At 39.8% G+C, this 19090-nt stretch overlaps 1 protein-coding gene across 1 annotated transcript; it reads right to left on the bottom strand.

Moving 5' to 3' along the window:
* Positions 1–66: 66 nt before the first annotated feature.
* LOC137193675 (E3 ubiquitin-protein ligase MARCHF6-like) lies at positions 67–18028 on the bottom strand. The gene is given in 27 exon segments (XM_067604984.1): positions 67–4990; positions 4992–5036; positions 5243–5378; positions 6931–7063; positions 7311–7400; positions 7747–7881; positions 7972–8153; positions 8246–8315; positions 8401–8596; positions 8816–8953; positions 9133–9233; positions 10770–10889; positions 10998–11132; positions 11353–11427; positions 11562–11630; positions 11874–11954; positions 12073–12131; positions 12796–12847; positions 13029–13061; positions 13511–13572; positions 13817–14057; positions 14762–14942; positions 15156–15228; positions 15948–16091; positions 16202–16275; positions 16618–16717; positions 17770–18028. Coding segments are annotated over 27 exon segments (2943 nt in total). The 5' UTR covers positions 17789–18028; the 3' UTR covers positions 67–4791.
* Positions 18029–19090: the final 1062 nt, after the last annotated feature.

Here is a 19090-nt window from a genome sequence, read left to right as displayed (position 1 = left end):
AAACATTCAAACATCATAAGTTTGGCACATTGTCTGCAATGTGAACAAAGAAACTGCACTCAAAGAAATTGTTACAACTATTTATTATTGTTTCATGTCACTGAACCAACAATAAGTGTCTTATGTTACAGTACATGCCACTGCCTTGTTTTCACATATAAAAATAGAAATCATTTGCTTATAGAAATCGAAATTCAAGATCAAAATTTGAAGTGTCCAGCTCAGTTCAAGGAGATACTAAAAGGTCACTTAAATAGCATCATACATAGCATGTGAGCATTCCACACAGCAGCACTACAGCTGTCAGCACTAAAGTTAATGTAAATCACAATCCATGTCAATAGAAAAGCAGTTTATATCTACCAAACTACTAATAAAACACTTCTATCAAGAATGCAGTGTCAAAACAGATGCAAAACTTAAAGGTGCAGTGTGTAGAATTTAGTGGCATCTAGCAGAACGGACTTGACAGAAATGGAATATAATACTCATAAATATGTTTTAATTAGTGTATAATCACCTGGAAATAAGAATCATTGTGTTTTCGTTAACTTAGAATGAGCCCTTTATATCTACATAGGGAGCAGGTTCTGCTCCACAGACATCACCATGCTGGACCGCCATGTTTCTACAGTAGCTCAGAACAGATAAACCAAACACTGGCTCTAGAGAGGGCCTATCACATTTTTCATGAGTTTCACAGCCACTGTTTGTTCTCCTACATGCTTGGAAGGGGAGGGGGAGGGGAGGAGTATTCAGTTGGTTGCAATCTGCAACCCCACCACTAGATGCCACAAAATCTGAGACACTGGTCCTTTAAATTAATCTTTTTAAGTAAAATCCATTGTGCAGAGTCACCACAGTGAAATACTGACATGTTTCAGTCACAGTGGGGAGAAAATAAAAAAAAACACACAAACCCTGCTATGCTGACTGTGCTACAGTGGATTCTGAAATGATTGCAAACTAACTGTGGTATAAAGTGCAACAGATTAAAACATTTGCATGAAAAAAACCTAAAACAAAACAAACAAAAAAAAAAACCCCTCTTTTCCACTCGACCTTCATTGTCAAAAAAAGGAGAGGAACCTAAAACATCTTCATCAGGATTTTAGTAGCAAAAACCATTTAGAAAATTTGATTTGATTCATATTGGCAGCAGGAAAAATTGTTTTAAAATTTAAAAAAAAATTTTTTTTAGAAGCTTACTACTACAGGGATCATTAAACCAACATCTTTTAGTTTCTGAGTGACTGAAACACCCAAGTTTCAAATTCTTGCAGTTCAGAGAACCTAAACAAGATTTTAATCTTTAATTTATTTGTAATGGTTTGGTTCAGTGTTAGCTCTAAGAATATGACTTCAGACAGTTTTGAATCTTAGAGAATATGGTCACACATGTGAGACATTAGGAGAACAACACTTGGATACTGATTTTACATCCACATGCAAAGACCGCTTTGGGAGTACAAGTAGTTGTAGAAACTGAAATGTTTGGAACCTTAAAGGAACAGTTTGCCATTTAGAGAAATGTTCTTATTCACTTTCTTGCAGAAACTTAGATGAGTAGATCAATACCATTCACATGTCTGCACACTGTCACTGTGAGGTTGCCAGACAACCTCCAGGAAGTCACTGCATCCAGCCAAGATATAGTTCTGATGCATAACCCCCCATAAAAACCATAACTGCTCTTATTACAAATCTTTTTCTGCATGCATTTAACAAAACAAGATCTGTTTGTTCATTAGTGAGCTTTAGAGGTGTTGGTATTTTTTCACCTACAGTGAGAGCTAGGCTCTGTCTGTAGCTCTGATCTCCTCATCCAGCCCTTGGCAAGAAAGTGGATGAGCATATTTTTCCAAAATTGAGGAACTATTCCTTTAAATTGTAAACCTATGGACCAAAGTTTACTAAAAAAACAAAAAGATATTTTGCAGAGATCATTTATGCGTGGCCTTGCGTTTCTATTCATTATATTTTTGCTGCCCAGGTACAGACTCATTTCATGCACATCTGTTCTGAGTTTATAAATGCAACAAAAACTGTTGGTGTAGATAAAGATTTAGCTTGCACCGTTCTTCTTCACGTAGTGTCGACTCTATTCAACGAGCCACTGAGAACCAGCCTGATTTCTCTTCTAACTACCCTTTCTTTTACAACGTGATCCTTTTTTAGTGATATTTAAATAATAACCATAAGAATATTAGACAAGGTGAAGGAGATGAAGAGACGACATTAACAGACTACAGTCCAGCTCTCAGCTTAATGGAGCAGCAGGAGGTACGATATCCAACAACGCACCTCACTCCCCTCTAACGCCACAATGAGCAATGACGGCTCATTGCTCTTCACACTAGAGCCTGAAGTTACATAAGAATTTTGGATTAATGGTGATATAGGTTTGAGAAGGAGAAATGAGAGTTTCTTCTGCCTCCCTGTGACTTCTCATCCATAGAGGAACCCGTTGATCCTGAATCTGTGAGAGTTAAAACATTAGCCAAAACTGACTCACCCCTCAAAAAAATAGGGAAGCAGATCAAAGTGAGAGAGACTCAGGGTGCAGCAACCTAATCAGCTCCCAGGTGGAGTCAGACGTCAGGCAGTCAACGATCAAAGAAAGAGAATCGTGTTAGATTCAGGAGCAGAGACTTTTCCCGCACTTTCTACTCAGTACCTCTTCAACACGACAAGACCCTTTCACCTTCACGAGTCCCTCTCTTCAACTGATGATCCTCCTACTGAACCGCAAATCCTTTCCAGTTAGACATGAACTCGCACAGGAGTCTTAAGCGTTTACAAGATTCACCAGTGTATCCACACTGGAGAGAAACCAAACTGCTGAAATACCGTGAAATTCATACACGCCTGCATTACTGCACTGTTTGGAAACTGTACTGGTGTTGCAACATGAGTTCCTTTAGTGAAATCATGTGAAGAAACATTTAGTGTTTATGAAGACTTGTGTCAGTTCATGCTTCAGCACATAACAGGTACAAGATTAGTTTATTAGGTTTATTAGATTAGGTGCTAATTAACTTGCAAAGGGGGTAAAGATGCTTTCTGTGTAGACATTTTACACAGAAACTACATGTTGAGTCAGCACACATGCAGTGCGATTCAGGTCTATTTTCAAGTGCACTTATTTAAATATTTAGCAGTGGCTTTTTCAAAATAAAACATGATTTTGAAAAGATGGGATTTTTTTTATTTTATTTGTTTTTTTTCCACGGCCAGCTGCCTGTTCTTCAACAGATGGCTAACTGTTCTTCAGTTGGCATTTAGCTGTCAGAATCATATAATCCGCTAAAGATCGGCCGCTTCGTTATCAGATTTTCCTTTTACTTCTTTCAGGCTGGTAAACATCAGAGCAGTGTTACAGCGGAGGCGTGCTGCGTCATCTAACTTAAATAACACTAATGTTAGAAGAAAATTTTATGAAATATAACGTCAACCTTCAGGGAACTGTAGCAGAAGAGCTATGTCTCACTAGGAAGGTCATACAGAAACTAAACTGATTATGAGATGATTCAGCTCGGCAGGTGACAGTGACTGGTTGCATAATTAATCAGAGCGACGTCACAGTGGAGAAAAAAATAAAAACCTTTTGAGTTTTTATAAGCTGGGAAATATAAAGGTAAACCGCAGTAAGTAAATAGTTTTACTCTGTTACTGCTCTAACTGAGATTGGTTCATTTCAGTTTGCTAGCTGTAAAAGCTGGTGATTGTTTTTAACACCTCTCAGAATAATTTACTCGTCTTTGTTTTTAGCTGTTAGAACTCAGACAGGTGTCTGAACAGCTGATCAGCAGCACTACAAGCCACAGAGGATCAGTCTTTCCTTTTAGAAATTTCTATAAAAAAAATCAACGGATGCACATTCTGAAATGTTCTGAGACATTTTTCCAGTTTAAATGTTCTTAGTTGAAACCTCACTTCCTGTGTGGTGCGCTCCAATGTGTAACGTTTTTCAACCTCTCCTCTCCTGAAGGTGGATTTGCCTCGTCTAAGACGTCTGTGACAAACCAGGAGTACAGGAAGGTACGACAGAGCCGGAGCTGTTTTTAAAATTGACAGGAGAACAAATTAGAACATGTTTTGTGGTGTGTCCAGATTGTCTAAAATGTCATTTTTCTCCTTCGTTTCTTTCTTTTTCTTTAGTTCAAACGAGTCCTCACTGGACTATCTAACAGCTCACTCCAGAAATGTAACACTAAAAAAAAAAAAAAAAAAAATCAATGAAAACACATCTAATAAAAACATCTAAAAAATAAAAAATAAAAATACAATCACATTGCTACATTATGTATTTCCCTCCTTATTACTGACAACCTCATTTTGACGAAGGATGTCATTTGAGACGAATCTACATCAGCAACAGAACCACAGAGAATATCTCCTTCACAGCTCTGAAATGTCACAAACGTCCCATTAAGAGATACCCAGTGTGACCTAGACAACATTTCACAACACACATTCAAAAGGGAAGCACAATCTGAGGTAAAAAGCTATGCTCAGCTGTTCCATCTTCAACTCAAACCTTTTTTAAAATAATGCAAATCTAACTGAAAATGTCAGCTGAGTTGAAGACAGAAAAAAAAAAATCACACATTTAACAGGATGGACAACTTTGTGGTTCTGCTTAAGTTTCAGTTTTTGCAGGTGGGTTTATCGACCTTTAGCAAATCTAATTTTCTGTCAGGCTTTAGTTTCATCCTCTCTTTTCAACATATTTCTCCCGGTCTTTGTCTCACAACCCGTGATTGTGGTTCATGTTGGTGAATATAAGATTCAGTTGCGGTCAAACGTTTTACAGGTTGTGTTTGAAGTTGACATTAGACAGCCAAGCAGGGAGGAAACAAAATAAAGAAGTTTCACCGCAGGAGTTGACGTTAGCTCCCGGCGCTGGGCAGAGCGAGTCAGCTCCACTGATCGTACAGCAGCGTCGGGTCTACGAGGAGGTGCTGTAGGAGGAGGTGGACGTGCTCCTGCCTGTTTTACGTTCGTAGTTCACCAGTCGCTGTCCCACCAGGTATCTGGAGGACAGACAGGAAAGACACTTCTTTAGAAATGATTTTTAAAATGGAAAATTCACATTATAAGATTGCTCTTTATTCTCCTCCATGCATCAGCTTTGATGTTCTTTTATCAGATGGGTAAAGACCTCTGTCTGTTCTTGTCAGCCTGCCTGCTGATTAAAATTCTCTAAAACACACTTTCAAGGTTTTTGTGTTCTACTGACTTGTCGTTCTTGATGTGCTCGTAGAGGCGTTTGAACTGTCGGATCTGGAAGGACAGAATGGCCAGCAGTATGACCACCATCAGAAGGAACGGGTAGATCCTCCTGTCCACTAGAGTCTGCATCTCTGGTTGTACACCTGCAAAGAGAGGCAGAGGGGGAAGGTGAAGGGAAAAGAAACAGAAGACAGGATGAACACTGCAGCAGAATCTCCTCTTAACAAACGTGCATGTATGGTTCAACATAACCCATGGCCCAACGGCTGTGACGTGAGATGTCATCGTTTTCAAGACGCGTGACTGATGAAATGCATCGTAATTCACTGAAACGCATGCGGGGAAGGCTGCACTCTTAGCTTGCTAGCCTCTTACATGTGAATCTGATGGGTCAGCAAAAGTCAGCAAAAGAAACTTATGAGACTGTGAAAAGAAAGAGGGGCTTTCTACTTTCGTGGAAGCAACAATACTCCTGGGTGGAAAACAACAACTGTGGTATGTTTTGTACAGTTTGCTGGCTAACTCGCTAGCTGGTTAGCATCCTCACTGTGTACTTATACACATGTCCTCTGTGTGACTTTGACAGCAGCAGCCTCTGCAGGAGACTCACAGCTCTCTGTTCAAGTGTTAATCACCAACATCTATAAACATATACAACATATAGAGTTTAATTAAAACCAACGAAATGCTTGATGCAGATCATCAGAAGTGTTTTTTATGACATTATTGAGGTGTAGCCTTCATCTCTGTTTGTTTAACTGTGGTTAATACAGGTTTAAACCTGAAGTAACTAACCTGAGATTTAACCAGAGTGAACACAAACAAATGCCATCATGTTCTTTCTCTCACTGTTCTCTGTTAGTACATTTCTAAAGATCAGCGTGAATTTAACTGTTGATGTTAATTTGCTTAATTGAGTTTATTATCAAGGTCATCCACACTCACTGAAATATGATCATAAATTCTTTTCTCTTCTCCCTATGCATTCCATATTCTCTGGCTTTCCACAAAATATGGAGAAACCTACAATTCATTTGCTGATCCAATATTTGCCTCATTTTATATTTTACATATTTGTGTAATATATCAACATTACATATCCATGACTAAAAGTAAACAAGCAAATCTAAAGGGAACTTCATTGTTGTACATATTATGTATAATAAATCACCAAAATTATGAAAAAAAAAAAGAAAGTTATTTTTTCATTTTTTGGCTGCTGAGCCAGGGGCCAGTAAAACACTGATCTACTGGCTAAGTGGGCCAGTGGGGAAAGAATGTTACATTGAACCCTGCGTGTGATGTCTTGTCTCTAGAAACTGATGGAATAGAGTAGAGGGAGACAGCAGGACTCTGTTTAATGAGACAGTAGAGAACCAACTGCATCTTAGATTGTACAATAAAATAAAATCCTCATTACAACAAGGGCTGGGAAAAGGCGTTAACTAGTTGTTTAAATGTAAGGGTTGTCAACATCAAAAACACTTGTTTACAATTAAATTGGTTCCTTTGGTAGGCTTTGCATAAAGAAAAAAAAAAAAAACACTTCTCAAATGAGCCCTGGGTCCAAATTAGTGAGGTTCTGTCTGTGTAGTCGAAGAGACTCCACTGATACTGAAACTCTAGCTGCTCTCATTACTGAGGCTTCTCATCCTCACACACGACCCAGATACATGACCATACATAGAGACTCACCCAGCAGGGGCGTTATGCCTTTAGAGATGGTGTAGGGCACACAGAGAGACAGCAGCAGGACGCAGATGACTGGAGCAGCCAGCCTTCGAATAATGAAATGGAGGTCGATGTTTCGGATACCGTTAGCATACACCTACAGCAGAGAGACAGAGAGAGAGAGAGAGAGAAGATACAGGCAGGCTCTTTTCAATGCCAATTCAGCTTCTTATTGTCTTTAAAGATGACCTGAGAATATACATTTATATGCATGTTTTAAAGAGTGTTGCTGTTTAAACAGTCTTCAAATACAAAGAGGACAATGTGTTTAATTTTAGAATCATATAAAGACATCTACTCAAACGTTAAGTCTTTACAGTGTATGTAAATTAATCATGACTGACCTGCTCGATGACTGTTTTGAGCCACCACTGAGGACCCATTAGTGTGATGGCAGCAATGATTTTAGCATGGAGCACACCCAGGGCCCAGTCCTGACACACACACACACACACACACAGCAACAGCCATTTTACAACCAAGACACAATGAAGGTCATCTCAACATTTTAGTTTTTGCTCAGTATCACAGTCAAGTGCCTGTAAAATCTGTTTTGATAAAAGTACCAAAACTACGTCGTCTAAACACAAGTGACCTTAACAAGAGAAATAAAATGGTCAAAGAGTGGAAATATGTGATCAAAGAATAAGTAGAGATCTGATATTTTTCGCTACTTTAACCATAAATAATCCACTATTTCTCTGATGGATACAATCAAGTTGTGTGAAAGACTTCATCCCTCAGATTAACACACACACACAACAAACTGCATGGTCCTACCTGCCAGGGGTAGAAGAGAGGTGTCTGGTCCAGTGGGACTCTGAGAGGAGCAACGATGACCAGCTCGAACAGCAGACCCAACAGCAGAGGAATCACCCCAGCTAACAGCATAGCAACCACTATGGTCTTCAGGATCTGTTCTCACCAAAACATTAACACACATTAACATACTTCAGCACATAGGAACATATTTGCTATTGACTGGGAGGACTAGACAGACATTACCATGAGTGTCCACTCCTGAGCTTTGATCATGATGACCATCCGTCCCTGTGGCATCCAGGACAGCAGCACGGTGGCTGCTCGGATGGACAGCCAGCAGACGTACAGACCGCTGGCTGCTGTGTACAGCTCATGAACCATTGCGCTGCCCATCCAGAACGACATCAGCCAGCGGCCCACGCACACTGAGAGGAGAGGAAGAGGAGAGACGGTAAATAGAGATGGAGAAGAGGAAAAATAATATGGAAAGAAACGCCTCCTTGTGGCTACAACTCACCGGGCAGCGTGAGGCAGATCAGACTAGCCAGCAGCAGCGTCACACACATGAAAACGACCAGCAGAACGATCTGGACGAGCAGAAACAGCACAAAATAACATGAAACGTCTACCTCGACAGTGACTGATATGAAAAACTGTGAAGCTGTCAGTCACCTTGAGGGGAAAGTTGATGGGCCGGTGGTACGGCTGGAAACCTACAGGGCCGCCCTGCTGCAAGATGGCCTGATGGGCGGCGTGAAGCCCCTCCCCTAGGCCGGGGATCCTGTTGTTGTTATGGCGACCGGGAGGGTTGTTGTTTGGTTGGTTGTCATCATCTTCATGTTCCCCCAGCAGGTAGGAGTGGAGATCACTGTGAGGCAATTAATTTGTCTTATCACTATGAATGTGAAGCAACATGGTGATCAAAAGATAAACACAGCAAGCTATCAGGTTTCATTTGACAGCTTTACAGTCATGTCACATGAACACTGTGGTCTGCACTTTTCCAACAATTATCTTTCCTTTAGGTTTATTAACACTATATGTTGTACACAGTGTTTGTGTGTGTGTGTGTGTGTGTCCAGCCTACAGCATGTATCCGGCGGTGAATGTCCAGGCGTGGACGAGACGTTTGAGCCACTGGCGAGTGTGACCCTGCTCCAGCAACGCTGGCAGGACAACCTGCAGTAACAGCAGCTCCAACGACAGCTCGCTAACCGGAGCGTCGCTGCAGAGACAAGACATAAACCAAAATCTATTCACTTTCATTTCATAATATACACGTAACCGGAGATGGCAGCTCATTTTCTCTTTTGGGATCCTATTTTGGTTGTCAGCAGAGAGAACAGACACCTTTAACTTCCAGATATTGAATGTTCAGTGATAATCAAGTGTTGTCATGTGTACCTGTAAAGCATGACATTGTAGGGAAGGAAGTTTGGGAAGAGCACTTTAATGATCCTGATAGGAAGCCAAAGCATCAGCAGAACTATGGAACCAAACACCACCTAGAAATACACACAAACACACACACAAACAACCACAAACCAACGATTGTTAGTAGACATGTAAAATGTCCCTATAATATAAGACATTGTGCTGCTGAAAAGCATGTGTGGTAATTTCAGCTGCAGTAATAATCTAGTAATAAAGTTCACCATCCTTTTTTAACATTTTTTACTGTATCAGTTCACCCAAATTACAGAGGAACATGAAGAACCATTTCCTCACTAGGAAGCGAACTGATATATGAGTAAGAGATTCTTCCAATTCTTTCAAAAACCAATCTCTCCTAGTTACTTTCTCTCTTCACTCTTGTGCCTCTAGCATGTGTGTGTATGTGTCTCAATGTGTGTGACCCACACATGTTGTTCCACTATCACATACCTGCTTCAAACCATTCCTAACATTCTCACAGCAGCTAACCCTTTTAATGAAGCTATGTGTTGTTTTATTTACAGGGACATGCACCCATACAGTGTTACTGAAAACACCAAATTCAAATTGATGACTCTGACTGAGGCCAACAATACCCAGTCAGCAGCATTTAAGGGAAAAAAAAAACATCCTCCTTAGGGACTGGCTAAAAAGCTCTCCACTGCCCATGTTTACTACTCTTAGTGTGGCAGAAGACATCATTCTCTGATCTATTTCTGAATCAGTATTTGAAATCAAAAGTGAGGGATTAACTTATTTGTTTTAGTAAAATTTCTTGAGCTGAATCATATTGAATTAGCTTTGAATTGCAGCGTGCCATATTGTGACAATTTTATCTGTAACATCTGTGTATCGGATCATGGATTGTGCATTTACATACACACCAACTAGTATCTAGCCTTGTAGATAGTTCTGGTTTTATTCGTTGAGGTTTCGAGATAACTGTCTTTGATGTCCAAATCTAATCTCTGATGGAGGTGAGTGGCATTTCATTTGAGGTGTTCAGTGAAAAATTTTTTTTTTTTTTTTCTAAATCCCAAAAGCAGCTCTTTCCAGAAACAATATCCTCCTCAGATAATCCACAGTCCTATCTGTGAACAGTTTTGATAGGGACAATTTCTTTGGTAGAAACTATTTCAAGTAAACATTGTTCACACTGAGGGTTGTGATTCATCAAGAATAACCAGGAGTACTGTTTCTGGAAAGAAACTTTGCTGTTGAATGCTGCGAGCATCACAGATGAAATTCCATTCATCTTCATTGTATTGAGATGGAGGCAGACATCTCAGAACCTGGGCAAATAAAGAAGCTATCTGTATGGTTAGATACCACTATACTGCAGGTAAATGAGAAAAAAATGCTTGTTCAATTTACATGTACATATGATATACCTATTTGTATTGTTTTTATGATCCATGCGCCATTTTTGCACTTTCGCTATGCTTTATAACAATTCTTTTTACTTAAACTCTACATAATGTACTCAACTTGATATGACAGCAATATATTTCTATGTATGTTGCATCAAAGTCAACAGAAATCTGAGTGCTGTTATATCAGTGCAGTTTAAGGTTGGGAGTGATACAGCGGGAGGATGCATGACTGACCACAGAGAGTATAAACCTCCGGAGGTGTCTGTAGATGGGAAGGTGGATCATCTCTTGGACTGGGTTGAAGTCTGGATCATTCAGGTTCCTCAGGAACCAGAGCACACCGGGCCGGAGCACCTGAACACAAACAGAAACACATGCACAAGCTTAAGAATTTTAATATCTTATATTATGACGGACGGTTTGTGAGTACATGACTGTGAAAAGCTGAAGTTCCCCATTTACCTCCCTGAGCAGAAGGATGAAGGAGGCAAAGTAGAAGACGTAGACCATGCCGACCAGCCAGTGGAGGAACATGGTGGTTCCGGGGGCCGAGTCAAAACTCTGCTCCCTGTCTTTCAGAGTGGCATCAAACATCTCCTGCAATCAACAAAGGACATGATTTATTGTCTGTGTTTTCAATAAAAACAAACAAAAACACAATCAATTTTAGGCACTGGTCCTTCATCAAGTATCTTGATTACATGTGTACACACTGCATCATGATTGCATTCAATCTGCTTTGTCAGTCATTAAAGGGACGGTGTGTGACTGTATCAACAGTATCAATTACAGTGTTTACTCGGCATGATTGTCTTACCAGTGAGCAAATGTCGAGCCACCAACCACAAATCAGTGGGAACAAGCCTATCTCCATGACAACCAGCAAGGACACCTGCGACAAATAAAAATACAAACGCAATTTAGTTTCGTTTTTTTTTTTTTTACTGTAATCATCGTTTTCATGATTGCTGTTTTGACTGAAAGCTTTGCTAGTTTGAAATGAACAAAATACTCTTCTCTGGTTACCTTGACAACAATGTAGCAGACACCCAGGAGGCGTCTGGAGCGCTGGAACTTCACTAACGAAGCCAAAGCCTGAAAGAGGCACAGTTAAGGACTAACACAAAACGTGACATGAACAACCTGCAGTCTTCAGTCAGTAGTTTATGTATCAAAGAATGGGTCCTTCACCTGTTTCTTCTTGATTCCTGACTAGAGGACTGACACAACAAGGTTTAGAAACATGTCATAAAAGTGCCATTTATTTACAAGCTAATAGAACATCTTGCAAACACTCAGTTCATACACACTGGCTTATTTGTTCATTGTAAAGGATACATGGCAGACTATGAGAGCTCCGGCCAGCAGGATGTACCCCAGTATGGTGGTGATGAGACCGTCAAAGTGTGAAGCTCTGACCTGCAACCAGAAATAACATTTTTTATCAAATAAAGTACATCAATGCATGACAGATCCAAATGCTAGTGAGGAATTCAGACTGTACAAGTGTCTCCCTCATGTGTTACTGTGCACTCACATATTCCTCAAAGCCCAGTCCAACCACTGAGAAATGGCCGATGTGATAGGGGCAAAAAGCTAGGAGGAAATACAGAGGTTAGGTTAGAATAGATAATGTAGCAGAACATATGAGAAAGTACACAGGACTGTCTTAGAGTTAAGGGAATTTCTTGTAATTTTAAAGTGACTACTTCCCAGGAATATATCACTCTTTTCCCAGGATTCCCAGGATTTCTCGCCATGAGTGAAATTTGATTTTAACCACAGAATTGCAGCAAATGTATTAAATGTTGATGTTTGTTCAAGTTTTCTGATGTTTTTCTTCAATATTTAGCAGCGTCATTACATTTAGTGACATGTTAGCCATCAGTGAGACTCAACCTGCATCTGAAAAGTTGATCCAGTCATAACACCATAATAACAGCATTTTAAGGTTGAAATATAACTATGACAGTTAAGTGGTTGTGTTAGTAATGTTTTACATATGCACGTGCTAAAGATCCCAGTTCTTGCAGGTATTTTTCCAGGGAAATGGGAGCAGATTGTGGCGAGAAATCCCTGGAATTTTCGGGTTCCCAATCCCCGACATTCAATCCTATACTGACTCTCTTCCTGTCACTGAACCACAGTGAAAAAATGTTTAAATAAACTCCTCATGTAACAATATACCAAAAGCTTGATAGTTTTTCAAAAGGTAATACTCTCTGTACAGTACATCAGCACTCAAGCAGGTTCAACTTACCAAAGACCAGGATGAAGAGTGTGTTGAGTGACACCACCCAGAAGACATGCTCCTACAGAAGAAACACACAACTTCGGTAAATATTACACAATATCTGGCTATAAAGTTCTGATGAAGATCATGTATGCATCATATCAACATATATACATAATCCCAATAATCCCAAAGGCACACTTGAAACTGTGTGTGAATGTGTGAGAGTGTTGTCAGAGAGAAAGAGTGTATGTACTTACTAAGAAAACAAGAGAGCCATCCAGCCCCAGCATCTGGAAACACAAACACAGACCAACATCATCATAATCCCAGGGATTAAAGCAGGAAAAGAACCTGAACAGTTGTCCAGGAGGAAAAGTGTACCATGTACTGAATTAAGTATTATATGAATTTAAAATTTAAGAACTTTCACCCCTGTAATCCCTTATAATACATATAAATTTACTTCCAGTTTTACTACAAATAATATTGATGCAACTGCAATTACATCCCACTCAGGTCTGCTACCAACAGCATCCCTGGGAATGGCAAGAATCCAGAATGCCGTGCTAACACACTTCAGCGAGACAGATATTTCCTGTAAGAGAGGCTTTTAGCCCAAATTCATCTGCCGACTAACTGCTTCCCTCTTTACAATCTGCTTTTTTAGCACCGTGTCCTAGCTACATCACACCACTTTAAGACAGAGACAGAGGAATAAAAAAAAAAAATTGATTCCCACCCTTTCCCAGGTGAGTTCCTCTGCTGCACGGTCCCACTCCAGAGCGTTCCAGTTCAAATCTTCTGCAAAAAAAAAAAAAGAATCAGACACAACTGAAACAGTCAGGAACGCCTACAATGCACAGTGAAAATATTCCCTTGCCACATACGATGTTTTTCCTCGCCATGGTTTATTTATTCCTTTATAAAGGAATAAAAACACCAGTTCACACAGTGCTTTTGTGTGCGCTTTAAAACGTCTAAAAAAAACCAAAACAAAACTATTTTAAACTGTATCTAACTTGTTTAATGTTTTATGCTCACTGACCTTGCCCTCCGTTATTGGCATCAGCAGCATCTTCTTCCCTGCCTTCATCATCTTCATCCTCTTCATCATCCTCCCCATCTTCATCTTCTTCATCGTCATCGAGTTCAGCCTCATTTCCCTGGTTGCCGGCTTCATGTGGGTTGGCGGGTGCCGGCTCGTCTGGACCAGGGTCTGCAGGGTTCTGGCCTGCTGCAGCGTCCGCAGCAGCCTGGGCGTTGACTGCAGCGTTACCACCTGGACCCTGTAGAAGATTGATGTATAACAGACATATTGCAGTCTTTTGTTAATGTAGAGCACAGACCTGGTTACTTGAGATTATTTAAATTCTTATTTGCTCATTAACCAAACATATTTTGATTCAGCAATTAATAAGGAAAGCTTGACAATCAAACTTACAACACAGGGAAAAAAAAACTCATCAGCAACTGCCTCACTTGCAACAGTCTTACTCATTTGGTTTGTTAATTTGTTCATTTTTCTAAGCTGGCTCTGACAAATGTCAGTGCTGGCCTGGCTCGCACATTCTCTGTCTGAAAAGATAACGGTCCTGAAGTTTCCCCTCAGAGGAAAAGTTGGCCAAAGTTAGGTTTCAACTTTCTCCCACTTAACTTTCTGTCCTGCATTTCTGTGTTGGGCCACATTTATTATTTCTCACTGAATCGGGAAATTTTTTTTACCAAACATCATGAAACAAAACAAAAAAAAAGTTTAACATTACAATAAACCTGGTTTCAAACTAAGAATGAATGCCATAGGTAATCATACACTCCAATAGCTTATCTCTTACAAATATACACTTGTCACTCTGCCAACAAGGCCAGAGTGCATTAGTGCATTAGTGGTAGAATATGCAGGGAAGCCAACAGACTTGAGTAAGCCACTATCTGTCTAGCTCTAAGTAGAGTTACAAAAGAGATGCTAGCTGGCAACATAAACTGAGCTCACCTCATTAGCTGGTGCAGGACCGTTAGGCTGGTTAGGAACCAGAGGAGGCTGATTCTGCTCTAACCACTGAGGGGCACCACCATGGACTATCTGTTCTCTGAGCCACACCAGGCTGATGAAGGCGCACAGCGTGCAAGTGACCACAAAACAGCCCTGAAGGCAGTCGGCAAGCAGGTTTTGTCTGTGAGGAAGAGAAGAAGCATCATTACAACAATTTCAAAACTTCACTACAGAGAACTGAACAAAGGGAGAGAAAAGACGACGAGCTATAATGAATGAACACACTTTGATCACCAATCCGATCTATTTAGAGAACTAGAGAACACATAGGCCTACAGTATATAGAAGTACAACAGGGTAAGAGAACCAAGACCAGAGAGTGATCCATACTCACGTTGAAAGCATATCTAATGGCAGGGTAAGGAGAGAGCTCACAGAGCCGGTAAATAAACACTTGTAGATTCGACCTGTTAGAAAAGCAAACATAAAAGATAGTGATGTCAGTAACAACATCATGAGAATCACTTCTTTCACCGACTGAAACTAAAAACTAAGCTCCATATTTTTACTTTATCTGTATTTTACTGCACTTCATGTAGATCTAAAACATATTTATTTACAGCATAAATGATGACATTAACACAGTTTCATACAAGAGCCTGTTACAGAAAACAGATGAAGTTGATTGAGATAAGATCGTTGATTAAGATACTTTATTTAAAAGTTAGTTATTTGGACTGGAAGACATTCCTAGTGACAAATCAATTTTTTTTAGTAAACCATGAGCTCAAAGTTAATTTCAGACTATGTCTCAAGTTTAACTATTGAATGTCCTTAGATGTTTCCCAATGCTGCATGCCTTAACTGTCTAAGAGGTCGCCAAGCAATATTGTTTGTTAGTAAGCATAGTGAACATTTAGTTCCATTCCCTAAGTAAAAGCATTGATTTGTGGCTTAAAACATATTAGTATATTTGTTGCTGCAGACTGGATTGAATGGTTCTATATGAGTTTGTTACATTTAGTTCAACCTTTCCGATCTTCTAAAATTTACTGCTTAACATTCATTTTCTCTCAACTTTTCCCTAAACTTTGATGGAAGTTATGCGATGAAGTGTAACACACTGACAGCTCTGCCCATAAAATGTCCTTTTGTTGTGTTATTACTATGAAAAGTTGTAACTTACATGCTGTGAGAGGCACCACACCTAGCCAGGCAAAGGCCACCAGTGTGTAGTGAAACCAGTATCTGATGGCTGTTCCAATACTGGTGACCAGCCCTGCAAAGATGTCCTGGACAGGTAAGCGAGATGGCATGTCTGGAGAGTAGACTGGAGAGAAAAGAGGAACAGATGCTGTAGTTCTACCTTAATCACAGACAGGAGCTCACAACAAACGTAAGCATATTTCACATGTAGATTTGATTTACTGGAAAACTTACTTGGTGTAAACGCAAACCTGTGTTTGCATAATTCACAGTATTCTTTTCTGCTGTGTTTCAACCACTGCAGCAAGCTGTGAGAAGAAAAGGACACTTAAGTGAGTTTACTGTCTTCATCTGGTGGAAAATTTACATCACTCTGTATAAAAGAATCTCCCCCCCTGCAAAATCCCACAAACTTTTCCACGATTCTTTGCTACTGAAAGGTTCTGTTTCCTGCATGTGTTATTACTTACAAACTATATTCAGGGTAATTTCTGTAATGTGACCTTTTAGGCATATTTCCTACCTTTCTCTGACTTCCCCGCAGGATTTATAAAGCTCTCTTAGTTCTTAGTTCGGAAAACAATTTTTCAAAGCAGCCTAACATTGATCTTAAAGCTAGAGGTTTATAAGAACTTGGTCACTGAACATACCATTCCTGATGGATAAACTTGATGCTGCCAGTGCAGACACAAGGGTGATAGAGTGGCTTGTCCTGGGTCCCCTCCGACCGACATACCCGACAGATGTCCGCTGTACAGTAGACACACAATAACATAACTTGGCATATCATTTGCATCTTGCGATATTGTGAAAACTTGCATTTCTATCCATTTTACCAAAGGATCAGTGATTTACCATGAGCTTGAATCATGGTAAACCACTGATCTGTCACTAATTCCAGTATGCATTGCTGCAGATCAGCACTCTATATTTGAGATAACATGAATATGTATCTTCAGTGAACAGAGCAGTACAGGTCATACTGACAGGAGGGCAAATTGTAATCCTTGGATTACCTGTGTCACTGGATGACAAAAATAACTATAATTAGCCCAGGATGTAAAAGCATAACACCAGCTAGGACACCCACAGTATTATTTGGTGACTTCATATATGTTCATATATGTTCAAAATATGAACAAGAATATCACAATTTGAGATAGCAGCCACCTGAACATCAAGCTAAGAGCCAGCACCTTTCTGCAGCATTAATATGGCTCAGACAAAATGTATTGGGGTAACATTAGCTGTCTACATTATAGAGCATGTTAAACATGATAACATTAGTTACATTAACAATGTTTAGTGTGTTATAAATCAGCGTAACGTAGTAAACGAGCCGCGTCAAGTGGCAGGGCTGTCCTGGTGTGTCAACATAACATTAATTATCATGTGTGATGTTATGACAACGGTGGCATTAAACTTATTAAACGTTAGCTTGTTACCAGACAATTAGCTAGCGTTAGGTTACATATGAATAAAATGTGAAATGGCTGTCCACTAGGAGTTTTACCACCACCACTCACTTGTGTTAAATGTAGTGTTTGTTATAGCAAAACAGGCACTTAACGTTGCTCATTATATTCATAACAGCTGATAGCTAACGGGTGTACGCTAATGCTAGTTAGCTAGCTAACGCTAAGTGTTTGTTAAAGTCTAATGACTCTTTGTCAAAGGTTAAAAAACTGAAGAATTGCCACTGACAGCATATAAGAAAGAGTCAGATAGAGGCAGTGTTAGTTTCAACGGTTACACTATTTGTCGCTAACGATTAGGGGCAATCAAGTTTTAACGTGAGCTACCTTCTTCCGCGGTGTCCATCTTGACTGACTGCTCTGCTCCACAGTAACCAGGCTGCTCAGTCAGTGTGTAAGCGATGCCTGCTCGCTATCTACCAACAAACATTTCAATTTGGTCTTTAACTCAAACTACGATTATCTTTGAGTATGAGATAAGCATTCGTTTCGAAATTTAAAAATGCCTTTTTACTTCATGGTACCACAGCTAGTGCTGAGGACTGAACTCAATGTAACCGCACTTTCACCACTAGATGGCACCAAAGCGCAATGAGTCGGGTTGACAATCTCATGTTGAAGATCCCCTCCTAACCTGCGTCTAGTGGTGGTATACCAAAATATGAAAATAACTCTTGGAGGAGGGCTTCACAATTTTCCAAGTCTGTCTTAAAACAGCAATCAGGTGCCCAAATGAAAATTAAAATAGGGTTTTCCTGCCATAATCGTTCCTCCTGTTAATAGCCATTGAACCAATGACAATTAGAAGATCCCTTCATAATGCACTTACAATGTAAGTGATGGGGGACAAAATCCACAGTCCTCCTTCTGTGCAAAAATGTATTTAAGTTTATCTGAAGCTAATATGAATCTTCAGCTGTCCAAATGAGTCAAATCAACTAAATATCTTTCAATGTTACAGTCGTTTTAGTGCCAAAGTCCCTCTGTCTGTCATCCTCTTTATTTGGATCTCTTGGTGGCAACACTCTGCTGAGGTATCACACGTGTCAAAACAGGTTCATGCGTAGATGTGTGAGGATACAACACTAGTATCACTCCAGAAAATCAGCAATTTTATCACATCAGCATATCAGGGATACTGTACCATAAAGGATGGGTTAGCAATTTTTCAAGTCTGTCTTAAAACAATAGTACGGTCAGATGCATTGAAATAAGTTCAAGTTTGCCATAATTATTCCACCTGTTAGTAACCATTAAAAGGAGTTTATCGAAAGCTAATATGAAGCTTCAGCCATGCAAATTAGTCCTTTTAGTGCCAAAATCCCTTTTTTTGTTACTACCACCACAGCTCAACAGGGAAACACTGCCATAGGAAACACAAAGAGGGAATTTGATGCTAAAAAGACTGTAAATGTGACAGATATCCACTTGATATGACTAACTCAGACTGTTGAAGCCTCATATAAGCTTTAGATCAACTTTTTAATGCATTTCTGCACAAAATTACTGTGGAGACACTGTGGATTTTGGCCTCCATCACTTACATTGAAAGCACATTTGAAGGTGATTTTTAATAGCCAGTATGAACAAGAGGAATGGTTACAGCTAGTAAAACCTCTTTCAGTGTTTATATGGGCATCTGACTGTT

The sequence above is a fragment of the Thunnus thynnus genome, chromosome 12 (genome assembly GCF_963924715.1).
Source record: "Thunnus thynnus chromosome 12, fThuThy2.1, whole genome shotgun sequence".
Taxonomy (NCBI): domain Eukaryota; kingdom Metazoa; phylum Chordata; class Actinopteri; order Scombriformes; family Scombridae; genus Thunnus; species Thunnus thynnus.
The sequence above is the reverse complement of the archived record's forward strand: the minus strand, read 5'-3'. Positions and strand labels throughout refer to the sequence as shown.